At 47.2% G+C, this 17071-nt stretch overlaps 7 protein-coding genes across 7 annotated transcripts; 3 read left to right on the top strand and 4 right to left on the bottom strand.

Moving 5' to 3' along the window:
- Positions 1–809: 809 nt before the first annotated feature.
- Positions 810–1173, bottom strand: N7481_007933 (uncharacterized protein; the record flags this gene model as incomplete). The annotated part of the gene is made up of 2 exons (XM_057267152.1): positions 810–916; positions 972–1173. 2 exons carry the CDS (start codon positions 1171–1173, stop codon positions 810–812), a joined length of 309 nt encoding a protein of 102 aa, XP_057121353.1.
- Positions 1174–2636: 1463 nt separating this feature from the next.
- N7481_007932 (uncharacterized protein) lies at positions 2637–3984 on the top strand (the record flags this gene model as incomplete). The annotated part of the gene is made up of 2 exons (XM_057267151.1): positions 2637–3590; positions 3667–3984. 2 exons carry the CDS (start codon positions 2637–2639, stop codon positions 3982–3984), a joined length of 1272 nt encoding a protein of 423 aa, XP_057121352.1.
- Positions 3985–4275: 291 nt separating this feature from the next.
- Positions 4276–5947, bottom strand: N7481_007931 (uncharacterized protein; the record flags this gene model as incomplete). Its single annotated transcript, XM_057267150.1, has 8 exons — positions 4276–4475; positions 4590–4625; positions 4690–4809; positions 4860–5151; positions 5233–5237; positions 5311–5397; positions 5455–5550; positions 5620–5947. 8 exons carry the CDS (start codon positions 5945–5947, stop codon positions 4276–4278), a joined length of 1164 nt encoding a protein of 387 aa, XP_057121351.1.
- Positions 5948–6335: 388 nt separating this feature from the next.
- On the top strand, positions 6336–8193 carry N7481_007930 (uncharacterized protein; the record flags this gene model as incomplete). The annotated part of the gene is made up of 2 exons (XM_057267149.1): positions 6336–6421; positions 7407–8193. The coding sequence occupies 2 exons, from the start codon at positions 6336–6338 to the stop codon at positions 8191–8193; spliced, it is 873 nt and encodes a 290-aa protein (XP_057121350.1).
- Positions 8194–9039: 846 nt separating this feature from the next.
- On the bottom strand, positions 9040–10341 carry N7481_007929 (arylsulfotransferase family protein; the record flags this gene model as incomplete). The annotated part of the gene is made up of 2 exons (XM_057267148.1): positions 9040–9729; positions 9796–10341. The coding sequence occupies 2 exons, from the start codon at positions 10339–10341 to the stop codon at positions 9040–9042; spliced, it is 1236 nt and encodes a 411-aa protein (XP_057121349.1).
- A 2123-nt stretch (positions 10342–12464) lies between these two features.
- Positions 12465–15127, bottom strand: N7481_007928 (lysophospholipid acyltransferase family protein; the record flags this gene model as incomplete). Its single annotated transcript, XM_057267147.1, has 5 exons — positions 12465–12627; positions 12690–12946; positions 12997–13308; positions 13358–14033; positions 14094–15127. 5 exons carry the CDS (start codon positions 15125–15127, stop codon positions 12465–12467), a joined length of 2442 nt encoding a protein of 813 aa, XP_057121348.1.
- A 354-nt stretch (positions 15128–15481) lies between these two features.
- N7481_007927 (pantoate--beta-alanine ligase PAN6) lies at positions 15482–16659 on the top strand (the record flags this gene model as incomplete). Its single annotated transcript, XM_057267146.1, has 2 exons — positions 15482–15518; positions 15578–16659. 2 exons carry the CDS (start codon positions 15482–15484, stop codon positions 16657–16659), a joined length of 1119 nt encoding a protein of 372 aa, XP_057121347.1.
- Positions 16660–17071: the final 412 nt, after the last annotated feature.

The raw sequence follows: 17071 nt of genomic DNA, 5'->3' as shown, positions 1-17071 counted from the left end.
AAGACTCCAAGTGGCTCGGGAACCGCTTTAGATTCCTTAGAAAGATAACGCCATCCAACCATATTCACCCATGCAGATGACCCCGGATCCAAGAACCGTCTGGGGTTAGCTCCTTATCGATGCGCAGCTTATCAGTATCGAAAACTCTTGGCGGAGTTGGGAACTGTGGCGCTTGGCGGTATTACTAGCACTGTTCAAGTTCACGGAGAAGGGCTTGGAAGATGACCCAAGCGCGAATTTGTTTTGACCTTTACATCAAAGACCAATCGTTTCAAGATTGGAGCTCTTATGGAAACTGGCGTTTGTTCACCGATACTGGAAGGATTTTATGAGTCTTCCAAGGTTATTCAAAGGAATGAGACCAACCCGCTTAATATGCCAGTGGTTTCTCACTAATCTTACCTTGAATATATCGAAGAGGCTTACGATGGCTTTGGTCAGCGCGACCGGGGCGCACAGAAGATTTTCTTACGAGCTAAGTACTGTAGATCACCTGCAAAGAGGGATACACTTACTATCAGTTAACCAGGTTCGGAAAAGCCCTAGAGTGTATGAAGTTCCATTTTGTATCTTAGGATTAAACAAGCAGCAATTCTGCTAGGCAGTAGGAAGGCGAGATATTGCGACTGCGAATAAGCTCTTTCATAATTTGAGTAGTTATCTCACTTGTACCTCACCCTAGGTTTCCAATTTTGTAAGGGATCATGGCAAATAAAACAATACATCCATCCACCTGACTGCGCCTTAAGAGATGATTCCTATTTCAAACCTCGGAAGCACAAGACCACCTGTGGTGCAAGACTCAGAGGCTAGTTCAGCTTCTTGTTTCCAACCTTGACTGGCCGACCCTGACGCGATCTGTAGTTCAGGAAACCATAAATTCCGATACCAACAAAGGCAAGAACGAATATGTTGCCTTTTGTCGCATGTTAGTCCATATGTGGTCGCGAATTCGTTGTTGGGGTTCTTACTAGCAATGAACTTGCCAACTCCACCGACCGCCCCCACGGCGTCTTTGGCGGTGTTCAAGAGTATGCCAAAAACAGAGACGATAGAGGTGAAAAGGGCATGGAAGATAGAGAAAACGGTATCGAATGCGGTCTTGATGGTAGAGAACATGACCTCAAAGACCGAGCAGATCAAGTCTTTGATAGAAGCGATGACTGACGTCATTTTGGTACAGAAGTGACCTTGCTAGGCTTTGTCGAGAATGATGGATATTGAATAGTGAAGATATATTCTAGTATTCAATCTGCGTATGTGATGGCGGTTGTATGTGAAATAGAAGGATAGCAGAGGAAATAAATATACTCTTGTTTCTACTTTTTTTTTGTATCTATCGTGGCTGCTATACTTGTTTGGAAGTGGCAATGACGTGGTGTACGCCACACCGTTACAGATGCGGTGAAACTACCACCGCAGTTCTAGAAACCAGATTCCAGACCCTGGCACTTATGTGAAGCAGGGAATTGATTTCGGTTGTATAATCCATCATTTCTGCGTCACGTTAAAGTTTGTATGCTGAATTGCTCCAAGTAGAGATGATCAACCCGGCGGAGGGTATGGAGCAATACCTATGTATAATCCCACCTTATGACCATCATAATTTATTATATTATATTCCTATATATTATTTCATCTATTATAATGCCAGATAAAAAGGCTCACATAGTCCTCGGCTATCCGGATTCTTTCCCCCTCAAAACATCAGGATCATATCAGTTTCACGAGCTCTTGGTATTGGGAACTGTGTCGCTTTATTATAAAGCTTCTGTTCAATCTGATATAGATGGGCTTCTATATCTATTTCATTTCTAAATTACAGCAAGAATATATCCCAAGTTATTCATCTTCCAGTATCTGAACTCTATCACGAATAGAGAGAGATATCCTGTTCTAGTAGAATTCTTCAATACATTCCCAGCTAACAGTAAGGAAGAAATTCTGAGAGTATCGAATACAAAGAAATTCAACGAAACTTCAAAGTTGAAGCTTTCGGGGATAGGAAAACGCTAGTAATAGTTCGCAGTGGTATACTATTTTCTTCTATGTCAAAGCAATTATAGTTGATGTGCCTAGCGTCTACAAAGAGTAATAATTTAGAAAAAGAGTCAATTTGAATGTCATTTGTTTTGAGATTGGTACATCAAATGGACAGAAGCTCCAGCAGTTGATATCCTACGTCGACAAAGTCCACATTGATTGGAGAGATCGGATCCATAGAGGCATAATAAACATAAACCGCTGGTAAAGTGAAGGTAGTGGATGGTGACAGCCAACCCAACCTGGGTTAGTCAACCCGCCGCTTTAAGCTTCTCCGTTGTCAGCCTCGTCTCGCCCCCAATTCCCACCACATCCAAGCTATCTCTCCTTTCCGGCCTCGCGTTCTCTGTAAATTTCAGCTAGCCATCTAATAGACGGCCAAAGAAATTCAGTCTCCTCTGGAACCCTATTGGTAATTTCTTTTTTCTTCTCTTTTTTGGGTCCGATTCACCTGGGCGGCCCCGGGGCGTTTGGAAAACAAGCGATAAGGCCACGTACAATTATAGGCAGCAGATTGCCTTTTCTCTTGGAAGGCTGAAAATTCCGCTAATGACTTTTTCTCTTGTTCTGGAGTATAGTTTTCAGCACCAACTATGTCCTTAACTCATCTTCCTCCCGAGCTTATTGACCAGGTGCTTTCCGATAAGGACCTTCGAACGCGTGACCTCGCCAGACTTGCAAGAGTAAATAAAAAAACCTATGCTCTCGTTTCGACCAGGATCTACAGGGATGTGACACTCTACAGCTCCGGACAGCACGGAGATGGGGAAATCCTCGATTTGTTTCACCGGACTCTGGTTGCAACTCCGCGGCTAGCAGCCATCACCCAATCTCTATCCGTTAGCGCTTTTCTCCCCAATGATGCTAAAATTCTCCAATCTCGGCAAACTCTGGCGAAACTCACTGCCCTACGGAATCTGTCGCTGGCCTTTTGGGGAAGTGGATATCTCGCAAATTTAATCGAAAGGGTCATGCCAACAGAACCCGACACGGGTGCTACTACACTTGCTAAACTCCAGAATATGACAATTATCGACCCCGGACTAAGCTTCCGCGAAATTTCGAAGCTTATATGCTTTCCCAGTTTAGAGCGACTGACCGTGAAATGCCATCGAAATCAGGAGACTGCCGGATGTGACGTCTTACCGTCCACATCAAGGCACCCCTATTCAAGTTCTCTTAAGAAACTCACTTTGACAATCTCCACGAACTGCAATCATGACTTGCGACAAGTCTTATCAGCTTGTTCGGCTCTAGAGACTTTTATCTGCAATATATCTCCCATGCAAAACTTCAACGACGATCCTGTATCATCTGCTGATTTATCACGGGCTCTGATGTCCTGCCAACAAACACTTATCACAATGGAGTTTAACAGCACATTGGGAAATGTCGACTCCGAACGATCGTTAGAACTGAGCCAATTTAAGAACGTGAGATCTTTGAAGGCTAGCAGCCTTTTACTCTTTGAAGAGGATGAGCAAGACGACCCGGCCCTTCGAAATGGTCTCTATACCCGTCTACCACCCTCACTAGAAAACCTAGAGGTATGATCCCCTCGACCTGCAGAATACAAACCCGTATGTAGAGAGTATATTCTAAATTATCTGAATTATCTCGAAGATACTGTTTGTGTCCGATTCATATGCTTTCAAATCACTCGATGAAGTAGAAGGATCCGACGACGACGAGGCTTTTAGCACCGAAATCAAAGTCGATAGCGTCATTTGGCTCTCTGAGCTGGCTCATTATAGGCAAAGTCTATCATATGTTCGGATTGAAGAAGATGGTGGACGGTCGCCTTCCATGAGAGCGCATAAAACAGCTAGCCTTCACGATGCTCCGCATCGCGTCAAGGAGGCATTCGACGTGGCACACATTGAGATCGATCTTTATCTTCGGCCATTGTTCTACCCCTCCCTTGAGCGACATTCAAGTTAGTGCCCGCAAGTTCAGGACATTACTTCCGCGATAGTTTTTTTACAGAAACATATCATACAAATTGTGGGTACTTTTCAAAGGTATCCTGGGGTGCATGATGCAATCGTAGATTTATGGTTATATGCCACTATGAAACTACTAGAAGTAATGAAGTGCGACAAAAATCTCCTTTCCTATCGTCTGTTCAGGTTATACGTATTCCCCCAACGACCTTGGATACGCGGTAGCCACCCCTAAACAACGGCCCAAAGCATTCTTTCAATTACCGGCGGCCCTCATGAAGTGATGCTATTAGGCAATAAAGTCCTTTGCTATCACCATCACATCCTTTCTGAACCTTCTAGGTGGGGCAGGGGACGTCAATGGCTCACCCATGGGCCTCGCAAGACCAGTCGAGTAGTCCATCTTCGCGCCGTTCTCAGCAAGATAGACGGCCAGTGCGGCCCAAGCGTAGCTTTCTGGGGTGTTCTCGGTCGGCTGCCGGGGGTTTGCTGTAGATTACCCATTAGTGAAAGGCGCCAGAGCAGTATATTTATCGAATTGCCAGATATTGAATGTGGTAAATGATGGCAATTTTTCACTTCGGCACAACGCAGAATACTTACTCGCTTGGGCTGTCAGAATAGCATCAATTGCGGTGTCTAGGTCAGAAAACGTCAGTAGTTGACTTTGAAAGCATCAGCGTTTGTGACACTCTTTGCTTACAAGCTACTTTTCTCTTTTTTATAAAGTCGTCCGTATTCCCTGGCCAAAGAGGATTCGGTTGGCCCTTAATCTTCGGTTTTATCGCAGCCTTAGGTCCCCATGCATTAATATCAGGCGTATCTGTTCACTTGTTAGCACGGGAGGCATTCCAGTAAAGGGTAATTTCATACCGTCTGGACCTTTACAGGCGTGAACCAGTTCATGTACAATGCTTAAGCTCCTAGTCTCTAGTGACTGAAGAGAATGCCCAATATCGCTGCTCGAGTCGTCGAGTGCTTCCAGGGTATCAGGCTTTTTGAAAAAGCCGCCAGGACAAAGGGTTAAAGAAAGGGATTCTTTCCCAGTGGACATGGGCGTCACCACGGCGATATTCCCATTATCCCCACAATATGTTGGAGGGTTGGTGCTGTATGGAGCACCAAAGTAGTATTCCTTCAGGTCCTCAGACCAGAATGCGACCCACTTTGGGCAAGATGATGGTTAGAAGACAAATTCCACGTAAGTTATCAGGGAACAGTCGCAGCAACACGGAAGAATTCATACAGTTTCTATAATTTAAAGGAGCAGATTAGCCAGGAATACCGAGGGCTTGGGGGTTTTAATTGGTGACAGATAACATACTTTTTTTGAGCTGTGGTACCGTCTTCCCGTAGGCCTTGTCATCCGAGACCACTTGATTATTCTTCGCCTTCCCACTGGAGTCATACACTATTTCAGAAGATTAGCTGGTAATATAGTAAAGTTTACTATACTTTAGCTGCATACCTGTTGTTGTTTCTTCAAGCCAATCACTGTTGCAATAAAGGGGAATCTTCTGTCCGCTTCCTCCTTGGGCATAAGTATCCAGGTCCTTGAACCATTCTATCAAAAGACTTTAACAAAGCTCGAACAGATATCAGGCAGGAGGACTGCATGTTTTTATTCATTTACCTTGAACATGTTTAAGCAAATCCGCATCTTCGTTGGAATTGGTTCCTGTTTGCTGGGAGTTTGGAGTTATTCCAAAGAAAGTTTTTCCAAGTTTCTGAACTTGTACATCCGTATTGTATTTTCCAAAGGCATTGGATGCGGTTTTGATGATTTTCTGTGCCTCTTCGAAATAGGCATCCAGGTTTTCATTTACTTGGCCAGTCCTGTAGCTATCACATCCTCCTTTAGTGGTTCCACTCTTGACGTTGAACACATTGTCGAGAGCTTTGCCAGCCACAAGGTTGGAAAGACCAAGTAGACCTAGCCATAAATAGAAGTTCAGTCGCATGGTAAAAAGCCAATCTCCGGAAGCTGTGAGAAAGCAGTAGACTGATATAAATGATCAAAAGGAAAACAAATTCAATACAGATGGGAAGTGAGTTCCAAGTCAGATATCATATATATCCACTGAGAGATGAAAGGTTTCGGAGTAATTGTACTTTGTACGCAAGGCTGATTTCTTAGGTTGGTACATCTTCTTGGAGGGGATTTCAAATTACGCTTTTCTCATATAAGGCATCCCATCAACGCAAGTACCCTGTTCTGTAGGTTAACCAAAATAGAACATCTTCGGAGATTTCTTCGATATCTGTCATGCAATGCTACTTGGGGGCTACTTTTAACGCCAATGTCTATAATGAGGGCAAATGGAAAGGGGTGGAAGTAGGTAAGCCGCCATGCCACTCGGGAACCTGCATGGACCCCACATAAGCCCAGGGACCGAGGCGTGGCTAGATTCTTCAGAAAATGTATCAGTTATATTGTGGAGTATCAGACAGGACAATTGAGACACAGATCTAGTCATAATACTAGTATCTGGTGTTTTGAATTAAGATGAAAAAAAACAAACAATAAGGCTATATTATGGGTCCTGGATAATCGAAGTCGATCCTTCATTTAAACCCGACGCGATATTTTCTCCCTATTTGTTCTAGGCCTACCCCCGTGAATAGAAGTACGGGGCTCAAGAAGCAGACATGCAGCTAGATTGGCTCTTCCGTATAGCAGTTATCGCCGAAATGCGGTATAGCCGAAGTGTAACTCAGCTTTGGCGTTTTGGGGGCTGAGGACTGTGTGGAATCAACGTGAGATCTCTGCTTAATTTCCGCCCCCACCGTTGTCAGCCACGCTAAAAAGCGGGATATTTGTTCAGGGTCTTATTTTATCGAGGTATCCTACTGGCTGGGTTTCATGCATCCTGCAGGGTCACAAGAATCTCACCATCTTACTTCTCAACTTTTATCTTGGCGGGCCATATACCGGCGAGGCAGACTGCACTGCTCCCGCGCTTCCATGCTACCTCAAGTTCCAAAATTCCTTTCGCGGTAAGCAGATACTGTCCTTTACTATTTGCAGATATATCAAACAGATTTCCTCTTCAAACGAATTTAACTTTTTCTCTATTATATCTATATCTCTTCGTTGCCAAGTTTATAATTTTTTCTGTTTGTCTGAGCTGCCAAATCATCTACAACAGGTTGGATCTGCATGTTCCACACTATGTATTTGAAATATTCTCTTGTCGCGATATTATCAGCTGCCTTGCCTGTCTTGTCCCAAGAGCCCGGTGGAGGTCCGGTAGCAAGAGCTATAAATCCAACTGCTTCAGGACAAATCGGTATTTGGCGCCCCTTTAGCAATACTAGTTAAACAAATACTTACCCCAATATAAACAGGTATCAATCCAGTTAGCGTATAGTGAGTCTCGTCTTCTATTCTATTAACGATTAGTACTAATATGATGCTAGTACTGAAACTGCAAAATGGATTGGAGTGGATACGGTCAGCGTTGAGGTCATCACCACTGCTGGTGTGACAACAACAGCGACTGCACCATTTGCCATTATCACGGCCACGGAGACCTCAGGGAATACCAATCCTGGTGATGTCAGTTTCATTTTATCTCCAGAAGGCAAGGACAGACTCAACGCTCTTTTCGAAGAAGTGGCCGCCGCATGCGCGAATACGCGCGTCAAGCGGTCTGGTAGTTGCGAGTTATCACAATTATCGCGTCCTGGAGCTGGAGGAGGTGTCCTGGAGTTTGATATTGACTTTGGGATTGATATTCCCATGTTCACCGCAGGAGATGTTGCTGTCGCACTGCAGAGCGTACCGGCAGCCGTGGCCGTGGCTTTCATTGCCTACGTGATTGGGAACGGGAAAGTGCCAGACGCTGTTAAAATTCCGGCGACAGACACCATCAAGACGACCACGGCAGAAGCGACGTCAACAACCGAAGACGGTGACCTCGCACCCTATGTGACCACTAACTACCCAGAAGTTCTCCCTACCGAAGCAGCTGATTCGGATGAGGCTTACGCCCTGGATTCGTTTATGCAAGTCTTCTTGCTATCCTACTTTCCCACGCAGACTGAACTCACGGGTCTGCCAACTTTGACAAAGACCGCATCAACAACCCCTGGTACCATAAGCATATCGACTCCTGCTGGTAGCTCTTGTGCGAAGACCGCAACGAGCGAGCTCTGTACCATTCCGCGAGAGCCTTGCGCCACTTCTGTAGGTTTTCGGAACTAATATCTCTTCCAAGGTTGAAACGGGCTAACTTGCAATAATTTAGTTGACCTGTGAGAGTTGGGTACCTACTGCAACTGCTCCATCAATGGGCCAGGTGACCTGCTTTCCTGAAAGCCGAAGACCAGTCGATAAATATGGCGCCGTTCGACCGGATCAGTACCGGGAAGCCGCGGATAAGGCATGTGCAGCTTTTGCCAATAAAGGTACACTTGAGGCCAACGAGGGCCGAGGCTCTTATGTATATCGAACAAAGGACGGGAGTGTGCCATATTGGTTCAATGTTGGTATTAGCAGTGGATCCCAATCGTGCAAAGACGAAAAGCTTGATGATCCAATCGGCGATGGCTCGCACACGTGCAGCAGTATACTCAAAGATAGTATATTTGGCTGTGAGTTTATTCATTGGTTATTGAGCTATACATGGAGGGTAACTTTTACTAATGCTTTCACGTCTAGGCAATAATGGTGGGCGTGGAGGTTTCGTCCAAGTAGGATGTCTAACATATGCGTTTGATGTTTGCAGCGGAAATGGTGATATTGAGTTGGAAGGGGTATGCTTTACGAGTGGTATGGGTGCGCCTTGGGTAGTCACTTGAGTATTCGGTCTACTCACTTTGTAGCATCTACCAATCAAGGGCTTTGTTGATCGGAATGTGTTAGGGTGTCCATCTGCTGTGTATTGATGTTCAGCTAGTGGTTGTATTAGAACGAGCATTTAAGATTCCCTAGCTAGCACTAACGAGTATAAAATATCATTGACGGATTATAAAGTGTATCCGCTACTAGCAATATTAGTGTTTATTCTCGAAGGTAGCATTGGTTGAATCAATAAGTCTTTCGTACCTACTATACCGACTTGCAACCTTGGCCAACTTTCATAGAATCAGATCTAGTTCCATTTCCGATACCACCGATCGCTTCGACAATAATCTCATCACCACCAGCCAGACCCTCGACTTCGATAGAAGTCTCAAATCCATTACGCAATGCGGTTTTTTTGGCCTGAGAGCCAGAGTAGATCTTCCATGACTTGACATCCGTTGCACCATTCCAGCTCACATGGACAGTTGTCTTGCTGGTCTCACGCGAGACGCACGCAACAACGTCCGGCTTAGTCGATGGATTTCCTGTCCAGGGATATCTATATGTGCGGTATGTCTGCATGGTATTATCGTAGCCAAAGCGTGCACGCATGACTATAGTACCATTCTCATCATACTCCTCGATCTTCGGAGTAGCTCCATGGTCTTGTAAAATATGACCATTTGCAAGAGACTGGTAGCTTCCCTGAGACTGGGCATAGACCGGCTCGTCCGCATCCCAGGTGCGTCGCTTGAGAGTCACTCGTTTTGCGCCTTGTAATTCAACATCCAAGAGCAAACCGGTGGTGAGGGTCGTAGGGGCCGAGAAGTCAGCATTCTCGTTATTGTGCAATGCCAATGTGACTCGCTCATCACTCTGATATTCAAATCGTGCGTCATGTTGGTAGCAAAAGCTAGTTCCGAGTCCCAGTTTAAAGTCACCGCCTGTTTGGCCCTGTCAATCATAGGTTAGCATCAATTCGCATTAATCAATATCGCCGACTGGGGTGTGGATACTCACATGAAGATGCCAGGTAACGTTGCCGTTTGGATCAATGAAGAAAATGCTGCACATATAACGCGAGGATAGCAGGTAGCTATCCCCATATTTATAAATGGCATTTAGGTGAGGATATCCATATGGATTCGTTTGGTTAACCCCAGACCCATCAAGCGGGGCGCGCAAATAACTGAGTTTCACTTGATCAATATGCTCGTGCGCACTCCAGCGGAAAAGAATCTCGTTGGTCTTGAGATCAATCTCATATATCAGTCCGTCTTGGATCCAGCCATCCTTGGGGCCTCCTACAGAGCTAAGATCGGCCTGTGTGACATTGACGGCCGTCACTAGAATAGTGCCGTTGTCGGTGAATTGACTTTCGTGAATATCAATGCATGAGTCAAATTCCATCGGCTCGAAGACGGTCACGAACTTCTCGGACTTGCAGTCAAGTGTGACTCGATGAATCTCATCGTATGAACTGTTGAGAATACTGATATGTCCGAATCCAAAGCCTTCCCCATCATACCCTGTCCAGTAGGCTATCACGGGCTCTCCATCCAGCATTTGTGGCTGCAAAGCGGAATAGTTTCCTTCAGCCCCTTGCCATACGAGCTGGCCGTCATCTTCATAAATTGCAGGGTATCCATTGTCGCGAAGGATGTCATGCGGGGAGAAAAAAAAGATATCCAGGTTCGGTCTGGCCCATCTTGGTGACGTTCATGTAGGGTGTCTTGATTGATGAGCTCTTGTATGTTTGAAGAGGCCATAGTGCTTCATCTGAAGACGCAGCAGCAAGGTTTGGAAAGCTAGAAAGGAGTGCAAGCACCCGGGGAATGAGAGCTAATCTAGACCATCCCATCTTGTCAAGAAAGATGCGTTTTCGGCTTGACCGTGCTTGTGTTGTTATGACTGTGTTGCGGAGTACAAAGATGCCTCTGGCTGAATTTATAGCTTTCAGCCTTGACCACCACTTTACAACTAGACTCTCAGCAGATCTCTACATTCCCGCATTTTGGGCCCCGAGTGTCTGGAACTCATTCTCTCGGTAGTGATCATCCTGCCATTAAGCCGACGCTCCATGGCATCCAGCGAGACATGAATTTTGACGCGGAAAGGATCCGACGATCTTCGATTTTCTCCGCATTGATCTTATTTTCTCCGCATTGAGGAGGTAGGAGAGCTGCGAAAGTGGAAGGGAGCTCAGTCCCTCAACTAAACTGTATCTGGTATGATAGTCCTTGCAGCCTCGACAGGCGGCAATTACCACCGAAGGAATTTAAGCCTACTTTTCGATTGGAGTTTTCGGCTTATATTTTACTATATCAGAGAGAGTGCATTTAAAACTCTCCTGAGAAGCCCCTGTCTAATCAGGTAGTGCCTGAAGGCAGAACGATTGTAAAGTCTCTATATAGGTAATTTACTCTTTGATCGGTGGGCGACGAGATTAAGAAAAGAGGTGCTAGGAAATGCCGAAGAACTAAAGCCACCTCGGATCGCGTAGACGAAGCCAAGAAAATCATCCAAGCGAAGAGCATGTGTCGGGATTCATCCCGCTCAATAAAATCATATCATTTACGAGAAGCCAATCTCCAGTATCACGAGACGAAGCGGAATTATCCCACACCTAACTACGACATTTGCAAATATTCCCCGCCTTACTTGGCAGAACGGGAGTTAATACAGTCCGACCTATACGAAAGAATCCAGCAGCAAGGTTTGATGTCGGGTAGTACCTTGAAGTCTGGGGTCAGTTGTGGAGAAATACTACGAGGGGGTAAGATGTATCCCGGGTGGAATTCCGAGAAGTACCCTGTTTGCGCTAGGTAGTCTCCAGCTCAAAGTAAAGGAAACCCTGGGAGAAGGCTCGAGTGTCCAGAAAATATGTGAATAGCTAGTGCCGAGCTGGGAGGATAGGTAGACAATGAACCTCAGAGCTCTCGAATGCATTCTTATTAACCAACTGCCGATTCACAGCTAGGCCATTCTCAGAATTGCCGATGACATGGCGGAACGCCCCAAAGGCTTGAGTTTAGACAGCAGATTAACTCTTCATACCACGCTAGAGGGAAATTTATCCACAGATCATGGCATTGATGTCGTGGAGCCCACCAACCCCAGTCGTTGGAACTGAATGATTGAAAGTCTGGGGATTTCGGCAATGCTGTCGGCAATTATAAATTGGGTAAAAGCACTAAGAACATGCTTTGCGAATCCAAATTTGCCGACGGTTGCATGAGTAGGCTGGCCGCAGACCCCGCCTCAAAGATCAATTAGAAGAGGGCCTCATTTAATTTGAATCGCCTTCGTCACCGACGATTTATCGCCTATGGCTGGTATCGTAGCAATCTACTATGCGGGCAGTCAGGAATAAAGTTCGAAGCTCTACGAGGTCCAACCGCCAAATGCGGAATACCACCGGGAGTTCCTTGCCGCTAGAGTTTCCAAGGGTAAAGGAGTCGGCTGGGGTTTCCGAACAGAGAACTGGCAAAGCTTTCAGGCCGCGGGAAACGGCGATCTGGTAAGAGCAATTAAGCTCAGGTCCGGAGATTGCGGATAGAATTCTTGCATATATGTACAACGGTAAATGCTATTCTGTTGACCAGATAACGCCAGGGTATTGAATATGTGGGTTGTGTATATTAGTTCCGGAAATCAAAGCTCAAGATGAATTATCGTCCAAGGATTCACTAGAGCTTCGAGTCGATTGTTGCAATCGCCTTACGGCGCATTTGGCGAGATGAGACATCAGCTGGAGCAGGGGCCGCAGCATTGTAAAATAGTTGGCGGCCAACGATATCCGACATGGTCAAGACACGTGAGGACACAGTAGCTCCGTCACGGCGGTTTTTACTAGACACAAATATTAGCATCTGTGCAGTGGCTCAGGGAAAGGGGGGGGTTAATTGATTCACCCTTCACGACGGGATTGCGCAATCAATTCAGTAAAATCCCACAGGCGCCCACGATCGAGAACTCTACCGGTGGTTGAATCTCTCTCGGGCGTCCATTCCGGTGCAAGTCTCAGCGAAGGACCAGCGCGGGACTCTTTATCTTTGGCAACAAGAATGATGCCTTCCTCCTCGAAACGCTGGTATGAGTTCCTGAGAGTTTCTTTGTTCACGGCCTCAAAATAGGAAAGGTCACCCTGGTGATACAATGTTTTGCCGAGCTGAAAATGGTTAGCTGTGCCAGTGTGGTTATTCAGGGGGGGTGACTCACCAGCTGCGCGCTATCCTGGGACTTCTTCATGTCAATCCAGGTATCTTGGCCACCATCCAGCGGCGGTGTAAGTCCAAGTAGAGACACCGCACCAAGCCAAGACGCCTCGATGAAAGGCCAAATCAGGAAACAGTAGAAATCATAATTCTCACGACCACAGTGACGCTCAGCCTCGCTGAGCTCAACATATTGTGGAGTACCAGAGTCGTCACGAGTAATCTTGATCACCTCATCTGACTCCAAGCCGCGCATCGTGTTCTCCATGTTGGAGGAGAGGCCCTCCGGAGGGAAGATGAATTCGCCACGGAAAAGCTATCGGTCGTTAGAGTGTTCTTGCAAGCCATAATAGAGCGACACATACCTGAGACAGGAAAGAGACCTGGTTTCTCAACGCTTCGTATGTGATACGCTGATTGGTAGGGCCACCGCCTTGCTTGATCTTGGTGTACATAGCAACAGAGACCAAGGCTTCGGTGATAAAAAGATGAATGAGCATGTTACGATAGAACGACAGTTGGAAGCGGTCGACGGCATAATAGGTAGGCTCAGCTAGGCCAGGAATCACGCCCACCAACTTTGGACCCAGTACATCCAGAGCACGGTCAACGACCTGATCAGTCGGCGAGCGATAGAAGTGGGCAACCCGGCCACCCTTCGCTCGCACGCGGTCGCAAAGCCAGTCGAGCCGTCTGCATAGCTCGCCCTTTCCGACACCACGGCCACGCAGGGTCAAAAGAACGGTCCCTACGAGGGCCGGCGGCATCATCACAGAAACATCGTTGATCTCAGATAGTACTCGGTATCCTAAAGTTCGCAAAATACGGCCCTTTTCGGTTTGGGCAAGTTTCTTGTTAGCGTCCAAGTCACCCTGATTAAGCCGCGAAAGCTGCTGGTTGAGGAATTCGCGTAGACTCCAGGGTTCGTGGAACCGAATATCAACTCGGCCCAATTTCAGCGACAAGACCGAGGATGACGAAAGGAAATCAGAAAGATTCTCCTTCTGCTTAGGCTGTCCCAAAAGTTCACTGATATAAGATCTAGAGCGATATTAGTGACACAATAAAAGAAAAAGTAGAAAAGAATGTTGAAGAGCGTACTCTGTCTCGATGACCTTGTCATATTGTGTGCTGACCGGGCAAATAATTGTATCTTCAGTGCGACCAGAAAGCACGCTGTCGACGATGAAGTTGAGGATTCCGAACTTAGGCGAGAGGAGTTTGCCTGTCCTGGAGCGACCACCTTCGATAAAGCATTCAAAGTTAAAGCCTTGTTGTAGGAGGGTATCGATATAAGCTTGGACGACAGTGTGATATAGAGGGTCATTTCCAAAGCTGCGTCGAATCCACATAGCGCCTGCATGCTGGAGGAAAGGGCCGAGCAATGGAATGTTCAGATTGTCGCCTGCAACAACCACGGGCAGCCCAATCCCGAGCCGATAGCAGATCAACTGCAGCGAGACATAGTCCACATGCGACTTGTGACATGGTAGAAAGACAATGGATTGCTTTTTCTTGGCGGCTTCTTGGGCCACTGAGCGCAAACGCAGAACCTCCTCGCTCGATACATGGATACCCTGGTGGTACGCACGAGTCAGGAGCTGCGTACACATGTAGTATGCGCCTCGAATGAAAGTCTTGTTTTCCATCTTGCAAATCATGTTGTCCATCATTCCATCCACCACCTCTCGGAGGTTGGTCTCGATTTCGTGTCGTCGGCGACCTCGTTTTTCGTCCAGCGTGTTGCCTTCTCTGATTGCCAATAGACCCTCCTTCTCCTCAACAGTGACACGAGTGCCGGCAAGCTCCCTTACCTTATCCTGGAGCATCGGGCTGCCCAGGATCAGTGACTTCATCTTTTCGGAGAACCCCGAGTAGAAGACAGGTTGCCCGATCACATCGTCATATGCGCGCCAGCCAGTGCCGGACATGTACAGGCTAACCTCGCGGAGAAAGTCGAGGGGATTTTCTCGGAAACGGGCCATATGGTGGACAAGGTTACGTTCGGTAATGGGCTCATCTTGAGCTTCAGGGCCACCAGTGAAGCCAGACCGGTGAATCGTAAACTGCTTGCCCACAATCTCTATGTCCGGAGCTGAGTGGTCATCACTGATGGCCGATTTAGGGGGCGGCATGGCGTCGAAGGGGTGGGAGTGAGAACAAGCTGGCAGGTCACCAACGAATGAGGAAGAACATTGAGGGGGATGCGAATAAGAACAGAGAGATCCACTTCGAGGTGCAAGTCAGGGCCATAGCTCCTCAATTCCCAACAAACCCCAGATTGTCGCTCTGTCACGGGGACTTCCCCCGGACGCAACCGAGGTTACCAGCTGCCCGGCGGCGGTCCCACTACGGACTACGGTGGCCAACACTGGCCACGAGTGCATATCTTAGTCATGCTTGCCCGAAGCTGGCGGGGAACGTGACTACCTCAAAAAGTGCTGACTAGTGTAAGTATACTCCATACATCATATTAATTTACTTCCACCATGTCTAGACTAGTCAATGGCGTGAGGTCGTTTTCTAGTGAGTGGAACCCGCATCGTTCAGTCGTCCATCTCTACTGAAGGCTTACACCTCCCTAGCAACAGCCTCTAGCTTACTGGCCGACGCAACCTCAGCTTCACGATCGGTCACTCAACCTTCAAGTTCTTCTTTCCAGGTCTTTCGCGATGTCCCTTCCCTCCGCCAATTGCGCCATCAATTGTTGAAAAATGAACGCACGGTGGGATTCGTTCCTACCATGGGAGCACTCCACGAAGGTCACCTTTCCCTGATCCGAGAAGCCGCCCGCGAGAACACCGACATCTTTGTTAGCATCTTCGTCAACCCCACACAATTCGGCGTCAATGAGGACCTATCGAGCTATCCTCGTACATGGGATAGTGACGTGGAGAAGCTGGAGAAGCTCAATGATGAACTCGGCCGCACTGGTGCGCCAGGAGCGGGACAAATAACTGCCATCTTTGCCCCTACGTCCAAGGTCATGTATCCGACTCTACCTCCATCCTCGGAGATCGATGGTCAGGGTTCATTCGTCACAATCACACCACTCTCCTCAAAGCTAGAGGGAGGTTCGCGGCCCGTCTTCTTCCGTGGTGTTGCAACCGTCTGCATGAAGCTCTTCAACGCCACCACCCCCGACCGGGTATACTTCGGCCAGAAGGATGTACAGCAAACCGTCATTATCAAGCGGATGGTCCAGGACTTCCTTCTTGATACAAAAGTTCGCATTATCAGTACCTCTCGCGAGGCGGATGGACTGGCACTAAGCTCTCGCAACGTCTACTTGGGCGACCGAAGACGCGCTGTAGGCCTCACAATCTACAAGGCTCTCAAGGCTGCTGAGGATGCGTATCTGTCAGGCAAGTCTACCCGAGCGGATATCCTGGGTGCTGCCCGAAGCATTACCGATCGAGTGCTATCTGAACAGGAGGCACTTTCGCCTTCGGAAAGAGCCCTCTTTGAGGTGGATTATATCTCCCTCGCTGACCCTGATACTCTCGACGAGCTGGATCTCGTCGATTCCGCCAAGGGAGGTGTTCTGAGTGCTGCCCTGAAGATGGCACCCTTAGAGGAGAACAAGCCCGGTGAGGATTGCGGATTGGGAGAGGGTAAGGTCCCGGTGCGACTCATCGACAACCTGATCCTCCAACCCCGGGCTTGATGCGCTCTGAAAAATATGCAGTGTACATAAATGGAAAATTGTCACCATACTATAGAATCTAGACCATCTTGCACCGACAATCGTTTTCGATATGTTCCGATCTTCCGCATAAATAACATGTATACCTCGGGCTTCTCGCACGGCACCCAGACTGTAATCTAATCTGTGTTTTCTTCGTCTTTCTCATTCAGGGTAGCCAAACCATCGCATTACACTGCTTAGAGTTACTCGTCAGTGTATCGAGGGCGTCTGGCGGCAGGCTTATAGGTGCGGCAGGCTGGAACATGCTTTGAAAAGGCAGACCGGTCGATAGCTTGAATCAGTGAAGTTGACAATTATACTGGTACGGATATGTTTTGCTTTCAAAAAAACAAAAAAAAAAAGAATATCAAATTGAATGAGCTGAGACTTG

This window comes from Penicillium waksmanii (genome assembly GCF_028829765.1).
Source record: "Penicillium waksmanii strain IBT 27052 chromosome Unknown utg000007l:1.0-4314555.0:1.0-4317578.0, whole genome shotgun sequence".
Taxonomy (NCBI): Eukaryota; Fungi; Ascomycota; class Eurotiomycetes; order Eurotiales; family Aspergillaceae; genus Penicillium; species Penicillium waksmanii.
Note: the sequence above shows the minus strand (reverse complement) of the source record. Positions and strands in the feature narration are given on the sequence as shown.